Source organism: Canis aureus, chromosome 30, assembly GCF_053574225.1.
Source record: "Canis aureus isolate CA01 chromosome 30, VMU_Caureus_v.1.0, whole genome shotgun sequence".
NCBI classification, from domain to species: Eukaryota; Metazoa; Chordata; class Mammalia; order Carnivora; family Canidae; genus Canis; species Canis aureus.
The window spans coordinates 31,942,671-31,962,714 of NC_135640.1; the positions used below are offsets into that span (position 1 = coordinate 31,942,671).

At 45.2% G+C, this 20,044-nt stretch overlaps 1 protein-coding gene across 2 annotated transcripts in view; it reads right to left on the reverse strand.

Annotated features, from left to right (window-relative positions):
* The window catches only part of URB1 (URB1 ribosome biogenesis factor), a 71,008-nt gene extending 54,222 nt beyond the window's left edge, over positions 1 to 16,786 (reverse strand). Inside the window, exons 1-7 of one of the 2 annotated variants that reach the window (XM_077878993.1) lie at positions 16,527 to 16,786; positions 13,609 to 13,748; positions 12,288 to 12,439; positions 11,216 to 11,348; positions 5,517 to 5,613; positions 3,103 to 3,188; positions 1,360 to 1,485 (exon numbers count right to left, since the gene is read on the reverse strand). In XM_077878993.1, the coding sequence (XP_077735119.1) occupies positions 1,360 to 1,485; positions 3,103 to 3,188; positions 5,517 to 5,613; positions 11,216 to 11,348; positions 12,288 to 12,439; positions 13,609 to 13,748; positions 16,527 to 16,668 (876 nt within the window). In that variant the 5' untranslated portion in view covers positions 16,669 to 16,786. Of the gene's footprint in view, positions 1 to 1,359; positions 1,486 to 3,102; positions 3,189 to 5,516; positions 5,614 to 11,215; positions 11,349 to 12,287; positions 12,440 to 13,608; positions 13,749 to 16,526 lie in introns of those variants that run through there. The other variant, XM_077878994.1, reaches the window with a different exon arrangement.
* Positions 16,787 to 20,044: the final 3,258 nt, after the last annotated feature.

The following is a 20,044-nucleotide window of genomic DNA, read 5'->3' on the forward strand; positions in this document are numbered from 1 at the left end:
TTCCTCCAGCTTACTCCACTGTAACAGCATGGTATATAATACACATAACGTACAAAACGTGTTCATCGACTGTTTATGTTATGGGTAAGTCTGCCAATCAACAGTAGGTTATTAGTAGTTAGGTTAAGTTTTTCAGGAAGTCAAAAACTGTATATGGATTTTTGACTGCATGGGGGTCAGCGCCCCTAGCCCCTGCCTAGTTCAGGGGTAATGTGAATTTGGTCTGCACCCCCAGTTCCTGGAGGAGGGCTTCCAAAACCGCTGTACATTCCTGAGTGATGGGGTGAGACTAATGTCCATACAGAGTTCTAAAATCCCCTAGACTGTCCTGAGTGATAGGAGCATTTTTTATTCTAATGAGGCCAAACTCTTAATGGGCTCCTGGATAGCTTCTGGCTGGAAACCAGAATGCAACCAGTGATGAGAGCATTACCTAACTCTGAATTTGAACATCCTCACCTATAAGGTAGAACCATTAAAAAAAGAAAAAAAAATACTCTTAAGAGGGACAAGTTTAAACCTGTATTTTTAAACAAGCTTAAGAATGACTTAATTTCTCTTGCTCTTTTGAATAAAATTCCACGTTTGGGAGTGTTTTTATTAAGCCCCCAAGGCTTCCTGGTAATAAAGCATACAAAACATGTTGAAAACAAGAGGACAGAGGCAAGTCACCAAGATAAAAGCAGGTAAAACACAGGGCTCTTGAGAGGTAAATTACTATAAAGTTCACAGGAAGTCTGAGCCTTTACTACTCTGGCCAACTCCATGTTCAGAAACACCCTGAGGAAAATCAAAATGAGGAGAATTAAAAGGTACTCCAGCCTTGGGTCAACTCGAGAGCAACTGGTCTAACTCAACACTTGAGTGACTATTACAAAATAAATCACACATGTCAGGAGTTGAGGAAATTGGGGTTTTCCTAAGGCACTTGGGATCCTGAAGTGAAAGCAATTGGCCTTGAAATTCTAAAGGCTCATATGGAAAGAACAGAAAGATGGAAAAGAAGAGGTCAATGAGAGAAGGAAGAGAGCCTGGATCAACACCATGTGTCTACAGGGCAAGCCCTGTAGGGAAACCAGCATGTCACTCAGCTAAAGGAGTAAGAGTTTTCTCTTTAATGGGAGCAAAAAAAAAAAAAAAAAAAAAAAAAGTCTAATATCAGATTACTGCAGAGATTAAAAAAATAAAATTTGAAAGACCGTATTACATCTAGGTAGAGAATTAATATAATCATAAGCCAAGAGACCCAGATTAAATGGGGGATCTTTCTTTTTTTTAAAGGCAGGTGGATTCCTCAGCCTCCAGCGGTGAGGACCACACGCTAACAGTAAGGTCAATTCAAAGCCAACAGGACTGTACCTCAACATTTTCCAGGTTTACATCAACAATCCCATTCCAGCTGTAGAGAGCTGCTATGTGGTTCAATAACTGCCCGGTAAAGAAACGCACCTTCTGGGTTTTCGTGATATTTTTATTGTGAACTACCTAAAAACAATAGAACAAATTAATTTCAAGGAATTTGATTTTTAGAAGTGTTTCTTGTACTTCGTCATTACAAAAACCACGTAAGGCCTATGGCAAAAAGCTTGACTGAAAAAAGGAAAAATATGAAGAGAAAAACAACAAAAGTCAACAACCTTTGAACCATCCTAGGATATGCACAGTTAGCATCATGGTACATTCCCTTTTAGCTCTCTGCCCCGCAACACGTAATATATACATACACGTACCATTTGTTTATCTCTTTGAGATTATACTTAGAGTTTTCTGCCTACTTATATAGCATGAGCTTTTTCCACATTATTAAAAACGCCTTTAGGGATCCCTGGGTGGCTCAGCGGTTTAGAGCCTGCTTTCCACCTAAGGTGCGATCCTGGAGTCTCGGGATCAAGTCCCACATCGGGCTCCCTGCATGGAGTCTGCTTCTCTCTCTGCCTCTCTCTCTGTCTCTCATGGATAAATAAATAAAATTAAAAAAAATAAAAATAAAAACTCCTTTAGAACCTCATTTTGGAGGGCTCGATATCACTCTAGCCTGAGTGACCATAATTTATTTCACCTTTCCCATGGTGTGTACAATTAGGCTGTTTCCACTCTGGCTGTCATCAGCATCCCTGTACAGAGTCTGTATCCCTGATTATGGGGCTAGAAATGGGGCACTGGTTCTCAGCTCCCCATAAACCCACTCCCAGAACCTCTAGGGATGTGGCCCAGATGTATGTGTTTCAAATTTGCTTCCTGGGTGATTCTGAGAACCTCCCAACACCCCCAAGGCTAGGAACATCTTTAAGACCTTTGACACATACTGCCAGACCCGCTCTAACACTTCCTCCACAAAAGTACCTGATTCAAAGCATCTCTGCTAGCAATGAATATCATTGTTTTAAAAGATGCATGTTAATTTGATAGGTGAAAAAAAACCTGTTATCTCCTGACTTATATTACTTTTAGTCAGGGTTTCTTAACCCCAGCACAAATTGACATTTTGGGCCAAATAATGGTTGTAAGGGACTGTCTTGTGCAATGTAGGATGCTGAGCACCATCCCTGGCCTCTGCCCACTTGTACCAGTTGTACTTCTCCAGTCATGACAACCAAAAATGTTTCCAGGTGCTTTCAAATGTCCCACAGTGGGGAGGAGGGGCACAAAATCACTCCCAGCTGAGAACCACAGTTTGAAATATTATGCTAACTAGCTATTTTTACAGGGACTACCAATTCATGGTTTTCACTTTTTCTACTGGGAGGGTCATAGTTTTTCTAACTGATCATTTAAGTTGCTTTTGTATTAAAGACAGCAATTCCTTCAGCCAGTTCTAAAATTTCTACCAGATGCTTGTAAAAGGCAGAATATGTAAGGTAATTCAAAATAATGTTTTGCTAAGTGTGTAAATGAAAAACAGCTGTAATTTACAGCTTTCAATTAATCCAAGGCTTCCCGTGAAATAGTGAGCAACTCCTGGTGTGATAATATGGAAGCCTTAAGAAAGTTTTCCATTTCACCTATAAGTCAACCCTAATGTGTGCCCTACACCATTACAGCTCTAGGGTCCTGTCAAACACTGGAAAAGACAAATGACAGGAACACTGAATAAGCACGTACCTTGGTTTTCAGCGTGGATAACAAAATATTGATGGTAGAAATCCTGTCTTCCTTTATGCCTGAGCTAAAGATGCAAGGAATAAATTCTGAAAGTAAAAGGTTCACAGCATTAAACTCAGAAATATTTTGAACATGAGAACAGATGAGAGAACATTACTTCTTAAAATGGCGCAGCACACAATGCCATTTTCTTCTTTTTTTTAGGTTTTGTCTTTCTTAATTATGCAAGTTTACAGTAGGAATAACTACTTCATAGGAAATCAGTATCTAAAGGTAAAACAATAACAGAACCATTAAAGTTCATTAGTTCTGTTATTTCACTTTCCTTTTCTCACATTAATTTAAATAAAATAAAAAATAAAAAATAAAAAATAAATAAATAAATAAATAAATAAATAAATAAAATTAATTCTGAAAAAAATTAATGCTGTATTGACCGTTTGAATGTATGGTATGATTATGATTTTGCTAAATGTCTCTCTTTGCTTAGAATTGCTCAGAGTTACATTTTAAATGATGGTCATCAGGAGGACCCCTGGGTGGCTCAGCGGTTTAGCACCTGTCTTCGGCCCAAGGCATGATCCTGGAGACCCAGGATCGAGTCCCACGTCAGGATCGAGTCCCACGTCAGGCTCCCTGCATGGAGCCTGCTTCTCCCTCTGCCTGTGTCTCTGCCTCTCTCTCTCTCTCTCTCTGGGTCTCTCATGAATAAATAAAATCTTTAAAGAACTAAAATAAATGATGGTCATCATTTTATTGACTGGTGGTAGAATTCAGAATGATTGCTTTCTTTTCAAACTTCTGGATCCCCAAGGAATCAGCCACCACAGCTTGATGCCATACCATTGCTAATGTACTGGTGATACAGGGCAGAAACATCAGAGCAATTATAATTTCACCTGCTCCAGAGGTGCTCCATGGGCACACATTCTACAAAAGCAAATTCATTCCCCAAAAATGAAAAATTGGAAAATACCACTGTTACTAAATAACAGTGTTAACCTCTAGATTACTAGCTGTGAGCCTTCTGATATTCTGATCCATATTCTGTTCTATTTATCTTTTAGTAAAATGGGATACTTGACAGCTTTACACTGAGTTTATACCTAATTGCATACTGTTTAAAAGGCTGATGTCAGGAAGCATATGTCAACATCATTTTTAATAGCTGCATTCCATCTTACGATTAGCCCTCAGTTTGCACAATCAATGCCTTGCTGGTGGACAGTTAGGAGTTCAATTTTCAGCTAATATGAAAAAATATCCCCTAAGAAAACCTCTACTCACATCCTTAATTCTTCCCTTAGGATAAATGACTAGACATGGAAAGGCCAGATTGAATGTGTTTAAAGTTCTGATGCATACTGGCCTAAATGCCTTGCAAAACACCAATTGAAGTGCAGCCCTGTCTGTTAGCAGTGTAGGTGAATAACCCCAAATCACAGTCTTTTAATGAAAGTCAGACAGCTGAGATGAGCCAGGGGAATTCTGCAGAACTCCTAGCCCTGGCAGCAGCAGCAGTTCCCACAGGAGCTGGCCCCAAGCAGGAAAGGCACGCAATGAAGTTATCTCCACGGTGCTTCTTCCCTAGTGCAAGGTGGCTACGCGCACGGACCAGAGCTAATATACAGGGTGATCAGCACCTACACCTTGTTGTTAAATGGTGCCTGGCAATCATCTGGAGAGAGCTTAGGTCTTCCACCCTGGGGGAGGTGAGAGACAGGCTGGACACCCGACCACATGGGGCCACAGGCACCACGTCATTCCTCCAACAACTCCCAGAGCTCCAGCAAGGAGCTCACCCCACCTGCAGACAGAGCTGGATTCTAGGGGGGGTTCATACAGAGCAATTGCCATGTGCTAAGTGTGGTCTGGCGCTACTATTCCCTGTCTTACTGAATGTCTTGATAATATGCAAGTGCTCTCAACTAACTCAACTAAGCCCAGCCTGGCTCTAGGGTGACAGCCACCAGAAGGTGGTCCAGTTGGAATTCCTTGAAGCTCTATAAGTGATATTCTGGTTAACATTTGGTAAAGCTATCGAAGTAACTAAACTTTATTTTTTCCTTAATTACAAAGGAAAAGCAGGTAGCCAGGGTACGTATCTACCCATGTTCTGAAACCATAAAGCCCCCTTTGTTCATACGAGTCTCTGAAGTTTGCATCCATTCTTTGTTGGGACATCGCTCAGCATTCCAGGGAACATAGCAAGAATACCTCTGTTCATGCTGACTAGCCACCTCCCAACCGCACTGACCTGACTGGAAGCTTCACCGCATACGCGTCCTTCATTCTAGCGTGCAGCAGCAGCTGCAAAAGCTGCAGACCTTTTTTATCCTGGGAAAACTGCTTTGCAGGAGACTTTCCAAAAACAGCTGCAATCAGGCTTTGCTATGAGACAGAGGCACACCTACCTTTCAACTCCAGCACTTGCATGATCGTGCTGTCATCGCCGGCAATCAGAAAGGAAAGGGCAAACTGAATGTAGGCCAGCCGGACATCATGCACACCCTAGGGGGAAGGAGACCATGTGTCATGTGTATATCCATACCCTTTGCCCAGCGCCAAAGCAAGAATGCAGCAACGGAAGTCTCTGGTCTTATGCTGTCAGGAGGCTCAAAGTCTAAAACCAGCAGTCATCTCTCTGTGGGAACACAGGGTTTTTTCTTTGCTCTTTTCTCTCCATCTTCTGCTCTATTTTTCTTTCCTTCAAGCTGTTTCTACATACAAAAGTATGGAGGTCCTGGGTGGCTCAGTCAGGTAAGTATCTGACTTGGTTTTGGCTCAGGTCATGATCTCAGGGTCAGACATCAGATCGAATCCTGTGCTGGGCTCCACATTGGGTGTGGAGCTGCTAAAAGAGTCTCTCTCGGGATGCCTGGGTGGCTCAGCGGTTGGGCGCCTGCCTGCCTTCAGCTCAGATGGTGATCCTAGGATCCGGGATCAAGTCCCGTATCAGACTCCCTGCGAGGAGCCTGCTTCTCCCTTTGCCTGTGTCTCTGCCTCTCTGTGTCTCTCATGAATAAATAAATTAAAAAAAAAAAATTCTCTCCACCCCCCTTCCCGTCCTCCTTCTCTTAAAAAAAAAAAAAGAAATAAAATGTCAAGAAACAAGCCAAAAATAAAAATTATCAAGATGTCTATCTGCATTACATATTTTCTTTTTTTTTTTTTTTTGCATTACATATTTTCATCCACTGTGCTTAAAAGCCATAGCATAATGGCTCACTGCTACATAAACATAAAAGTATGGGTAAAGTATAGTTGTGTCCCCTTCCCCCATCATACTTAAACATTTGTGGTTCATGGACCACTTCAGCATAGAGCAGAAGATTCTCAGCCCATCTAGATACCATCTATTTCACTTCCCAGTGAAATCATATACACTTTTTTGAAAATCCAGAGCCAATGGAAAGACCGGTTCTACTTTAGCTGACACCAGTGAGGTGATGTCTGGGTTATATAGGTTACTATAAATTAGGTACTATAAATGCACTCTGGACATCAAAGCACAGATGCTGTCACATTACAAACCAGTGTGGCTTTTCCAGGAGAGTGGACATCCTCAAGGAGGGCCCACAGGCCATGGCCAGTCATCAACACTTCAGGGGAAGTTATGGGGACCATCTGATCAACTATCCCTCCCAGTAATTTTAAGACACACATCGTGTCTTCTCGTCTGTTTCAAACCCTGGTGGCTGATCATGTGCATCGCTCATTGGCTGTACTAGCACTAGCTCATATACACTGGGATCCTCCGGTGCTTCAACTGTACTCTCCCCCTACTTCAGTTATTCCAAAGATATCTTAATTTGCTGCAAAGAAGTTAATACCATGGAGAATTATTGCCCTTGGATGCCTGGAAAAATTAAGAAGTCTGTCTTCCAGATAGTTCCATTCCTATTAGTAATGGCAGGGTGGTGGTAATGATGGTGGAATGGTGAAGAGGAGGACATCATTGTCATTTATTGAGCACTTACTATACACCAGACACTAAGTCAAAGGCTGCATATGTGTGATTTCATTTACTCCTTATGACAACTTGAGGTGGAGATGCCTTCTATACCCATTTTACAGATGAGGAAATGGAAATTTAAAAAACTCATTCCAGGTCCCATAGCTACTAAGCAAATATGTCCTAGAACTAGACATTGTTCAAACATACCGCTTCCTGCTCAACTTCATGTCTGACTACAGAGAAGTGCTTTCTTCTCAGAACTTCCAGAGCATTTTCATTTTGCTTTTCCTCAAGATGAAAGGACTACACTTGGAACCATTTAGGTCTCTATGTGAGTATTTCATTACTTCTGTCTTGTCCTGCCGGGTGTATGTTTCTCAGGGAGAGAAGAAAGGCCATCTGACTCATACTCTGCAACATCTGGATGGGGGATCTTACACGTTGACTGTATTCCTGGGTCTACACCTCCACCCATGCCCCACAGCATTCCAGCAAGACCTTATCAGACCTTACTCCAACTCCACTATGAGCTTAAAACCATCCTCCTTATCCCAGGGACTACTCTAGAGACCTCCTCACAATGTGGAGTTTGGATACCATGTGAAAATGAGCTGCATTTCCTCAGAGTACAGCAACGTTTTGGTGCCTTCAAAATTCACCAATTCAGTGTTGTTCAAACACCACCTTTATTCAAGATGCCATGATCTCAGGCCGAGAGAGGACATGGCAATGACTAAGATATTGTCCCTGTCCTCAGGAAGCTTAACGTAAACACTGCTCCCAAGCTACCTAGATGCCTGGTCGTTGAAAGAAACCTGTCAACTAATCCAAGCACAGTTAATTTGTTGGCCTTATCTATGTATGCCTTGTGTTTCAAAAGAATGCTGGTATGATGCTGAAACTTGCCTGGTAAGATTAAATTAGGTTCTGTGCTCTGCTAGCTAGTTGGGAAGGTTCTACACGTTCTGGGGTTTTGGTTGTTAGGGTTTTTTTGTTTTGTTTTGTTTTGTTTTTTTGTCCACTTAAGTCCTGGAAGCAAGAGTCCTAGAACGTGGATCTCAGTTATGTACTATTCTAGATCTTTCCATCCTGCTTGTACATAGCAACTGGGACTAGATCCCCTCCAGGGTACCAGCCCGCCCCCCCGCTCGCCTCAGCAACGAGTTTTGAGCTGACATGGAATGTCTTCACCTCCTGGTATCCATCTTGTATATTCCAGCCAACCCCAAATTTCAGGTTCCTGACATCGTGGACAAGCCAAGATGCCCAAGAGATAGCATCCGCACCCCACTCCAAGCAGTCACGGCCATGCCTCCTGCTCATCCTCGACTAGACAGCCCCTCACTGTCCCCTGGGCCTCCACCTCCATCCCCAGCAAGCCCCATCAAAGGCAAGAGGGTCACATGCTTACTCCTCATTCCTACTCTGTGACTTCACAATGCTATTCATCCTAGGAAGAAAGCATCCTGAACTCCTTATGGCTTGTTCTGCAAAACACTGTCTAAAATAGACCAAAACATATTTGGTAAAACTCCTTTTTGGCAAACGACATGAACAGTGCTTTCTTTGGCTGGATGAAAAAGAACCATAATCCTCTCTCCTCATGAGGCTTTAATAATTCCCCTCAAAATGTTAAAAAATGCACTTATTAAAAAAAAAAGATCTAGATAACCATCAGCTTCTTCAATAACTAAATGACATGAAAAAAAAAAAAAGGTTGGGGAGAGGGGATCCCTGGGTGGCTCAGCGGTTTAGCGCCTGCCTTTGGCCCTGGGCGCAATCCTGGAGTCCTGGGATCGAGTCCCACGTGGGGCTCCCGGCGTGGAGCCTGCTTCTCCCTCCTCCTGTGTCTCTGCCTCTCTCTCTCTCTCTCTTGCTCTCTATCATGAATAAATAAATAATTAACTAAAAAAAAAAAAAGATAGGGATCGAAAACTCAACATTAAGAAATTTAAGAAACATACCCACCAAACACGATACGTAGCCCTGGTCTGGATCCTGATTTGAAACACAAAGTGTAAGGACATTTCAGAAATGGTGGGGAAAAACTGAGACCAAACTGGGCATTTGGTGATATTAAGAGTTATTTACGGTAACATGTACAAGAATAGTACTGTGGTTTTGTGTTTTGTTTTTTAAAGATTTTATTTATTTATTTAGCAGAGAGAGCACAAGGAGGGGGAGTGGAAGAGGGAGAAGCAGATACCATGCTGAGCAGGGAGCCTAATGCAGGGCTCGATCCCAGGACCCCAGGACCATGACCTGAACCGAAGGCAGATGCTTAACCAACTGAGCCCCCCGATCGCCTCTGGTTTTGTTTCAAAAGGTTGCTTTCTGTTAAGAGATACACACTGAAATATGCATGAGGGAATATGGTTCACATGTGGGATCAGCTATACCTGATTACCCCAAAACAAACCAAAAACACGGCAGAGGTAACTGTCTGCAGCTGGAGGATGGGTACATGGGGGGTTCTCTGGGCTGCTCTCTATTTTTTAACGTCCTCATTCAATATCCATGAGACTCATTCCTATGTGGAACATAAAAATTTAATGTCTAAAAACCATTTCCCATGACAAAATAGTTAAGGTACACCATAAACTAAAAAAACACTTCCATCTTGAGAATAATTCCCATTTTACAGATCAAGGACATGTAAAAACACTTGTCAAGAGGACCCTGAGGTGAGGCAGCACATGCACAGCCTATAGCTGGCATCCATTCAGGCAGAGGAGCCCTACTTCTAGAACTTTCTCTCATGTCTTGGTGGGTGGTCGGGGTACTGATGTATTTTACTTACAGGGCTGAGCTGGTTGAGATCAGAGAGACAGGGTGGAAGCGGGAAGGGAACTTGCATCATTACTGACAGGCCGACTGCCAAGCTAAGACCAAAGAACCGTGACATTTGCCCTAGTGTGCAAACAGCACGCAAATTCTTTTTATTAGAAATGCATTTAAATGTCAGTAACCATTATTCAACGAATGGAATCTGTTGACACATTCAGGGTATGTAAATAACTCACAGTAATAAAAAAGAATATCCATGAGACACCAAGACCTGGAATCTTCTCCTCAGAGCACACCTTATTTGTCATGCCAGGACCACCCTTAACACTGAGCTGACCTCACAGAGCCAGAAAAGTTATCGGGTGTTACTATGATTAACCTTCAGCCTATTACCTGGCAGTGTGGAAACTTACTAATTTCCCCGAAGAGTGAGATGACAGGGTGCAGAAGTAAATCAGGCTAACGTGGCTCTCTGCTTTGGCAGACACGTGGGTAACTGTCGGTCTGCTGTCTGTGCAGGGGTCAGGGGTGTGGAGCGGGGAGCCCCAGCTGTCCTCGGGGCCAGCTGGGAGCGCTGAGACAACTACGGCTGGTGTGCAACAACTCTCCCGCTTCTGAGTCCTCCCACTTGTGTTTCCTCCTCAAGACTCTAAACCCAAAGGAAACTTCTAGAGTCACCAGGGAACTTTTTCTATAAAAGCTCTCCTGAAAACCAGTCACGCTTCCATTCCCTTTGGCATAGTCCGACAGCTACTTGTTACTTGTTACAAGACTCACTGGCGGGTAGGGACACCTGGATGGCTCAGCGGTTGAGCGTCTGCCTTCGGCTCAGGTCCTGATCCCGGGGTCTGGGATCAAGTCCCGCAATGGGTTCCTTGTGGGGAGCCTGCTTCTCCCTCTACTTATGTCTCTACCTCTCTGTGTGTGTCTCTCATGAATAAATAAATAAAATCTTATATATAAAACAAAAAGATTCACTGATGGGAAACACAAGGAACATTAAAAAGCCATATGTGTCCTCCATGATGATGTCACTGGTTTAAACCTCCAAGGGTTTTCTCCGAAGTGGACAGAATAGAAACGGGACTGGGATGCCCCAAGGTCCATGCTGCAAGGCACACGGAGATCATTTCTTTTGCTCTGTGAAGATGCTCACAAACTATGTCATCCTCACAGGCCTGAGCCCCCAGAGAAGCTGTCCTCAGATGTCCCTGTTGTTCAGGCTCTGCCACATGTTTCTCTACACACAGGCCTTCCTCTCCTCCCATGTGAGGACCAAGGCCAGAGAAAGGACAACAAACAAATCAAGATGGCCCTCCAAAGGGAAAGGAAATACACAGGAGGGACAAGACGCTCAGAGCTCCTCACCTTCGAATCCCTCTTGGTGGCCAGGGTGTACAAGGTCTTTTTATTCAAATCAAAATGACTGCAGACATCCCTGGCAGCCTCAGGGCCCTGGGTCACCATGGCGGCCAACAGGTTCAGGCAGGCTCGAGCCATCCTGCACAGGGACGAGAAAATCAGGCATGTCAGGAACAGCAGAAGCACCGAGCCAGCTGTGCTCCTGGTTGTAGGGTCTGCTCTCCCCAAACCAGAAAGAGGAAGCAAAGAGACACCAGACAGGCTCTAGAAAAGAATATACAACTTGACAAAATCTCCAAACAAAGCTTAAAGATTGAGTCTGAAGAGGATCCAAGGATACAAAATGTGAGATACAAAGAAGATGGCAATTTCTCTCTCTGGGAAATCATTCTGTAACTGGGAGACCCACAGCTCCCCTGCCACTGCAGGGCACAGGGGGAGACTTGTTCAGAGCAGGCTCTCAGCAGCCTTCCCGTCCCACGGCCACCCGGGATCTGTGGTTTACTGCACACCCGCCACACTCCAGGCATCGTCCTAGGTGGTGGAAGACCAAATCTTCTAGGCCACTCAAGGACTCCACCTGCATGCACCTTGCATTCTAGCGGAGGGAAACAGACAGTCAAGAGTATTAAATCAAACATCTAGCTGTGCAAACAGACCTACAAACAGATACTTCTGTCCACAAGCAAACGGACACAAAGTGACAGCAGATGGGCAGTGGTGAAACAAGGCCTCCCTGAGATGCCACTTCTGCACTACAACATCCTGAAGTGGAGAGGCAGGGAGTGTGTGACCAACATGAAGAGCCACTGGGGCAGAAGGATGGACAATGGCAAGAATGCCTACAAGGTTCCCACGACAGCAAGAAGAATAGCAGGGCAGGAGTGAGATGGACACACAGAAGAGTCAGCGACAGTGAGGGGCTGGTCAGCAGGAAATGAAGGGGCAGAGCCACAGCCGTGATGGCCTCAGAGCCTGCTCAGCTCCGCTCTATGAGTGGAAGGAAGGTCAAGTGCACTCAGGGAGAGATGAATGCAGACCACGTCATGAGTAGTCCTGCCACATATAGGCAGCTTACCTGTAGCCCGAGGCATACAGGGACTCACAGATGAGCTTCATGTGGTTATTTATTAGCTTTTTCACGATGTTGGTCCCTACAACGTGAAAATGGGAAAGATCGCTCGCAGTCCGCAACAGTATGGCCTCAAAAACTTGAAATATTAACAGCATCTGCAAAGAAATGAAATGCCTATGCATCAGCTCATTTGGGTTTTTCTTTTCCCCCCTCCATACATATGCTTCTCGTTTTAGCCAGTTACTTTAAAACCTCCAACAGGGACGCCTGATGGCTCCATGTTTGAGCATCTTGCCTTTGACTCAAGGCGTGATCCCAGAGTCCTGGGATCAAGTCCCTTATCAGGCTCCTTGCATGGATCCTGCTTCTCCCTCTGCCTGTGTCTCTCACGAATGAAAAAGAAATCTTTAAAAAACAAAACTTCCAACAGATCCTGGGCCAAAGGCAGGAAGGTGACAGCCTAGCAGGTAGCTCTGCAGATCCCAGGCTCTAAAATCAGTCTCACTTTCATAGTCCAGCCAAAGAGAGAACTGCTTGCTTACAGTTCCACAAAATGAGATGAGGAGAGAAATCTTGACCAGGCCTCACTGCTTTGCGGATATTAGGGTCTTATAGCAATAACCCTGAGCTTTCAACAGGTTCATAAATATTCCAAACTTTGAACCTGTTTGGAACCAGAAAACCAGGGAACTCAGTATCTGTCTGCAATCATGACATGTGGTTTCTACCTACTTCCTTTCTGTTAAAACAAACCATGTTAAGGCGGTACCTGGCAAGCTCAGTCAGTAGAGATCATGTGACTCTTGATCTTGGGATTGTAAGTTTGAGCCCCACGCTGGGTGCAGAGATTACTTAAAAACAAACCATATCATAACCAAATATATTTAGATTAAGAATCTATGACCCTTCCTTCTGGTATCATTCACTAATATGAGGTTAGCACTTTCCACTAAAATGCTTTGATAAGTCATGATGCAAAACTGAATGTATTCCTACAGAAAAAAAAAAAAAAAAAAAACCAAAGTATCATCTTCTACAGAAAGCTGGTAGTGTCCTAGAAATTTTTTTTTAAGATTTTATTTATTTATTCATGAGAAACAGAAAGAATGAAGGAGAAGTCAGGTTCCTGTGGAGCAGGGAACCCAATGCGGGACTCGATGCCAGGACCCTGGGATCACTGAGCCGGAGGCAGACACTTAACCAGCTAAGCGACCCAGGAATCCCATCTTGGAAATTTCTATCATATTTTCTCTCCATCAAGCTTAACACAATAGTGGCATGAACTTTTTCTCCTCTTCAGCAAGCCAGGTAAGGACTAACGTACTTCACTTTCAGGTCGCTTCTCCCCATTCAGGAGTTGGAAGATCTCTGCACACTCAACAGAAATCTTTATGTACCCTTCCACAACATCATATACGTCTTCTCGAGGTAACTTCTTGGCAGCAGCGACAAACGCTTCTAAGGCTGAAATAGAGTAATGTTCAAAGGTTAACAAGGACTACCTCTTTAGCAACAATCACAAGCCACCACTGTGACAAGAGGCAGATGTCTGGCATCCAGGGGACCGGAACCACCACTTACTGAGAACGAGAAGACAGCAGCAATGTAGACACAAGGATATCAAGGATTCTGACACGGCCTTTTCTCTATCCCCAGGGAGGGTACGGGCAACAGCATTCAAAGGACCTGCTTTAAAGCCCAACCCATCTTGGTGCGGTGATCTACCCTTGGGCACCCTCTGGGTCCTGACCAATCTAACCCTGAAGCCCTACCCCTGCCCCACAAACGGGGTAAAATCAGAGAATGGATAAAGAGAAGGTGGTATATCTCTGTGAATAGGTCTATATACAATGGAATATTATTTGGCCTGAAAAGAAAGGGAAATCCTGCCTTTAACAACATCCTTTGAGGGCACTGAGCAAGATAAGTCAGAGAAAGACAAATACTTTATGTTCCACTTATGTGAGGAACCTAAAAGAGCCACACTCATAGAGAAAGAGAGCAGAATGGTGTTTGCCATGGGATAAGGGGTGGGGGAAATGGGGAGATGTTGGTCAAAGTGTACAAACTTCCAGCTATAAGATGAGGAAGTTCTGGGTGCCTGGCTGGCTCAGTAGGAAGAGTATGTGACTTTTCATCTTGGGGTCGTGAATTTGGGGCCCATGTTGGGAGTAGCGTTTCCTTTAAAAATAGTAAGATAAGTTCTGGGGATCTAATGTACAGCATGGTGAGTATAATTAACAGTAGTATATTATATGCTCAAAAGTTATTCAGAGCGTAGATCTTCAATGCTATCACACATAAAAATGGTAATTATGTGAGGGGATGGAAGTGTTAACCAAGCTGGTCATCATCCACTGTACACCTTAAACTTACATCAGTTATGTCAATAATGTCTCGATAAAGCTGGAAAAAAAAACCCCAAAAACCTTTCCTAATACCTGGATGAAAGCAAAACCTTACATCTGTCAATTCCACTTCCCTGATCTTTCCATCAGGAGATCTCATCACAGAAAGTTATGAGAACATATTAACAGGGAGAGAGAATCCAAGATAAAGACCAGATTCAAACACAAATTCAATACAGCCTCATACAAAGGATTCACCGATCACCCTCTGACTTCAGCCCTGCCACATCTTCCAACTATCTCTTCTGCACCCACCGCCTATCAACCTGAGTTTCCTTGGGAAACCTGTTCAAACGCAGCACCTGAATGCCATGAAGCTCTCTGAGCAAAATCATGAATATTTACATGAATGAAGATCTTTTAAATAATTAAGCATGCTCTTTCTTCTGCCACGAACATTCCTGTCCCTGTTTCGACCTCATCCTACAACTCCATGAAAAGCCACTTACGCTGGGGAGACTTCTCTGATCTCCCAGATTAGGTCTGAGGCCTGGGGACATCAGGTACCTCTCCTTTGGAGGACTGGTATGTAGAACTCTCCGTATGTGATTTTATTGATTGCTATCTGCCTTCCCCACTTCACTATTTGTATGTTCCATAATGACAGTGCCCATGGGGGTTATACTCGCCATTTTTTCCCTAGCAAATAACAGCCACTAGTAAATAATGAACAAGTGAATGAATGAATGAATGCATTCATATATAATTGTATAATGTATAATTTGTACACATTTGTACACATTTGTATACATTTGTATAATGTGTAATTGTATTCATGTACAATTGTATAATGTATAATTCTATGCTAAAGCACCTATCATCTTTATAACAGTGGCTGGCAGCTTCAGGGATCAAATGTTTACAAACAAAATTTAGGGACACCTGGGTGGCTCAGTGGTTGAGCATCTGCCTTCAGCCCAGGGCGTGATCCTGGAGACCTGGGATCGGGTTCCACATCAGGCTCCCTGCATGGAGCCTGCTTCTCCCTCTGCCTGTGTCTCTCCCTCTCTCTCTCTCTGTGTCTCTCGTGAATAAATAAAATCTTAAAAAAAAAAAAAAGATTGTTTAAAAAAACAAACAAAACTTACAGAAAACAAATGATTAATTGGAGATATTCTGGCCGTCAACTTTATAATCCCTTTAGCCCAGGGACACTGTTTTATTTTGAGACAGCACCAGTGTCTCCACATAGCAGCGGATTCAATTGTGGGTTTTTTTTCCCCCATCACCTACATACTTCCTCATGGATTACAAGCAGCTGTGAAGAAGGGTGATCGATCACGCTTTTCAGAAAGTGAAATTACAGAATCTGCTCCATCTTAGTCACTTGGTCAAACCTGGTCAAACCTGGTCCTTGTGGGGCTTCAGGAGGTGGCTTAGGACATGTCATCGGATCAGCCTGAGTGTTTGGAGGCTCAAAGCTCCTGAAAACAGCGCTGACAGCCACAGAGAAGCAGCAAACCTTCTCACTGAGCAGCCCCGAGCGGGCTCGCAGCTGGGACTCGGCAAGTGCCTAAGTGTCGTCTGCTGCGTGAAGCGGTGGAGCCCGTATCTGCCTCCCTGACCCTTGCAACCACGAGGTTTTGGAGCTTGCGGAGGGATGCCGCCCGGCCAAGGGAGGCGTGCAGTCGCGTGGGGCGGTCACCACCCGGCAAGGGGGGCCCTCCGCCGTCGAGCAGCCGGGCCTCAGTTTCCCGTCTGCACACCGGAAGGCCCGGCTCGGTGGCTCAGACAGGGAACGGCTGCACAGAGGAGAGTCGGGCCGGCGTAGGGCCGCGGCCGGGCCCCGCCCCGCGGGCACCTGCTCTCCGTCCCCGGCGGGCCCCGCACTCACCCGGCTCCGCGCCCTGCGGCTCCCGCAGCTGAGCCTTGAAGCGCACGCCCGTGAGCTCTTCGGAGCGGGCCCGCTTGGCTGCGCCCGCGCGGGGAGCCGCGCCGTCCTGGCCGCCCGGGGCCTTCCTCTTGGGGACTCCCATGGTCGAGAGCGCGGGGGCGCGCGGGGACCCTCCGACCCGGGGTCCCCACAAAAGGATGCCCGGAAAGCGGCGGAGCGCCCCTGCTCGCCCCGGTGCCACACGTGCGCCGGAAGGGGCGGGGCCGGCGGAAGGGGCGGGGCCTCAGGAAAAAGCCCGACGTCAGGGGCCGAAGCCGACGGAAGGGGCGTGGCCTAGAGGGATGGCGTGGCCTTGGAGGGCGTGGCTTCGGAGGGGGCGTGGCTTCGGAGGGGCGGGGCCTGAGGGAGGGCGGGAGACCCGGGAGGTGGTCCAGGGGAGAAGGCGAGGCTGCATCCGTGCGCACCCCCGAGTTTTTTTACTGTCTCCCGCGTCCTCGCTGGCTCGCCCGCTTCTTAGGAGGAGCGGACACCTCCCGGCAATCCCCACCCGGCCGCGGTGAGGAGGAGCCCACGGGGACCCGCCTCCCGCCCCCGGCGGCCCTCCCGAGGCTTCCCGGCAGGTGCGTTCCCCCGAGGGCGCGCGTTTCGGGGTGTGGCGGCTGCACACTCACAGTTCTTGACCTGAGGGCTCCCTGACGCTGCGGATAACAGAACTTGCTGGACAAGCAGTGGGATTCGATGCTTTCTTGGCTTTTTTGTGGCCCTGCAGGTCGGCGGGGCTGGGGGCAGCCCCCGGCTAAATGCCAGGTGGCCTTGGGCGGGAGGTCTTACCCCACCCCACCCCCGCGCACCTGGCCCGAGGGTCCTGCGGGCGCCCCTAAAGCTGGCTCCAGTTTCTGTCACAGCCCAAACCAGACGGCGTGTCGCCCCGCACTGGCCTCCGTCCGTCCCATTCTTCCCCAAACTGATGGGAGGACGTGAACCCTTCCGGCCATGCAGGTGCGAAGAGACTTTAACTTCTGGAAAACCCTTCATTCGTGGGCAGAGCAGCAACTTCCACGTCTAAGTTCCCGTTCTTGAAATCGAGTTGGCAGAGCCAGCCCTACGCTGTCTGGGGGCTGCCCTGAGCTGAGAAAGTGATGCATTGCTTCGGCTCAGGGCGTGATCCTGGAGTCCTGGGATGGAGTCCCACATCGGGCTCCCTGCATGGAGCCCGCTTCTCTCTCTGCCTGTGTCTTTAACTCTCTCTGTGTGTGTGTCTCTCATGAGTAAATAAAATCTTTAAAAAGAGAAAGAAAAACTACTTTGACGGGGGAGGGGACAAGGGCAGGGAGTACTGTGTTTTGTAAGATGTCAATGACTTGAAAAGCAGCATTAAATGCTTTGCAATAAAATAGAGGTTTAAATAAGCAAAAACAGACCGTCCCATTTCTTAATTCGACTTCATCAATACTTGGTTATGATTGATATGTGTTCAAATAAATGATGAGCCAGCTCATTAAATGGGTAATTTCGTGATTCCTGGAATTCTCTGTGAGATTGTCTCCTACTCTGAGATAATACTGCCCTGTGTTCCATGAACAGATGTGTGATGAGCATCCATGGTACCTTCTGTGGCCTGTTGGGATTTAGAGTCTCTAACAGAAAAAGCCCAGGGTGTTGACCCTGAACTGACTCAGACTGGGCAAGACTATGGTACTGGTGGAAATGCTTATGTTAGAGGCAGACTCCCTCCATCTTAAGAGATTTGAACTGATGCAGCAGTATTAAGAGATAAGGATATACCCAAAATTCAAGCTGTAAAGGACAACGTTCCCATTAGTAAAGACAGAGGCTTAATTCTGGCTCATTGTCCACACTGGTTCTCTCCTATAGTTAATTGTCAACCACCAACTTTGTTTGCAACCAGGGTGGACCAAAGGGCAGCAGGGAAAGGTAAGAAACAATCAAAATCCCTGTATCCAGTTGCTGCCTGTATGACCTTGGACAAACTATCATCTCTCTTTACAAAGACTTAGGGAGGATGAGGGAACTTGCCAGTATTATCCAGCTAATAAGTGTTGGAGCCACTCATCCAATTTATCCTAACCCCAGTTACTATCTTCAGTTTAAAAACAAAACAGATTATCCCAGCCTTATCCAGAGACATACCTGTTGAGGCATGGCTCAGAAGCATGGATGAATGCTTCAGACTCAGCCTGATGCCACGAATCATTGATGCCAGTAGGCTAACCCCACTTGTTCAGTTATCAGGCTTACCAAACAACTTCCAGGTAGTGACATGGCTTTCTATATTAAAGGCCTGCATGGAGAGAAAGGGCTTTATTTGCTCCAGAGAACATTCTATATTGATGATAAATACAACTCTATTCTCATGGCATCTTAAGCTGGTATCCATTTGGGGGTCTTTGCAATTGCTTTTTCCTCTGAAACTCTACCAGGATCTCACATGACTCATACTTTGATTTCATGTGGGCTCTTCCTATCCATCTTTCCCCTTCTTCTCCTCCTCCTCTATTTTCCTTTATTGCCTTTAATATCTACTGGTGACATTAGATATTCATCTTGTTTGTCAAACTTCTTTATTAAAATGTTCACTCTGTAATGGCACAGGACAAAGTTCCGTGCTTCATTCTTACTACCTAGAACAGATTTGGTACATCACAAGGCTCAATAAATAGTTGTTGAATAGGTAAATGTCTTGGTTAATGTCAGTCTATTATAAAAGGTTGTCTTTTGGATCAAAATGCCTCAGGATGCAGGTTTTTGAGTCTATAAGCCTGTGAACTGGCTTCTGGACTATGGCAGAATTAGCCAAGGGAAATGTTCAAACTCTAATAGCCAACCAATTCATCCCTAGTCACCACACTTTTTATTCACCCCTGTTAAGTGTGTGTGTTTAAATAGAGGTTTAAATGAATATGTCTATTCATTTAAGACTTATTTAAGAGTCTCAAGACTCATACAGACAGCAACTGGATGCAGACTCATTTAAGACCCCTATTTCAGTCTTATAAGTTTAAAGATTTTATTTATGTATTCATGAGAGACACACAGAGAGAGGTAGAGCATCCCAGGATCCCGGGATCACGACCTGAGCCAAAGGCAGATGCTCAACCACTGAGCCACCCAGGTGCCCCTCAATCTTATGTTTAATTTCAAGTTCTGGAAAGGGGTAAAAAGAGAAACTGAATCAGAGCCCATATACAGTTAGTATTAAGCATGTTTATTGCAGTCACTCAGAAGGCAAGAAGTATACATTGCAGTAGAGACGAAAAAGTTATCAAAATGGTTTACCCTGTGTTATTTCATCTGGATAAAAACTTGTTAATGCAGTCATGTAGAGAGGAGAGATATGGAATTTCTTCATTCTGATACAAGTGTTTATCTCTTTGGTGATGGATGTTTTAGTGTGGCCTTTACCAAGATCAAGACAGTTCCATCATTGGTTTGTTTAGCAGTGAGCAAAATGAAGTATTCTTTCAAAGTCATTATGAATTCAGGTGAAGGACATGGTG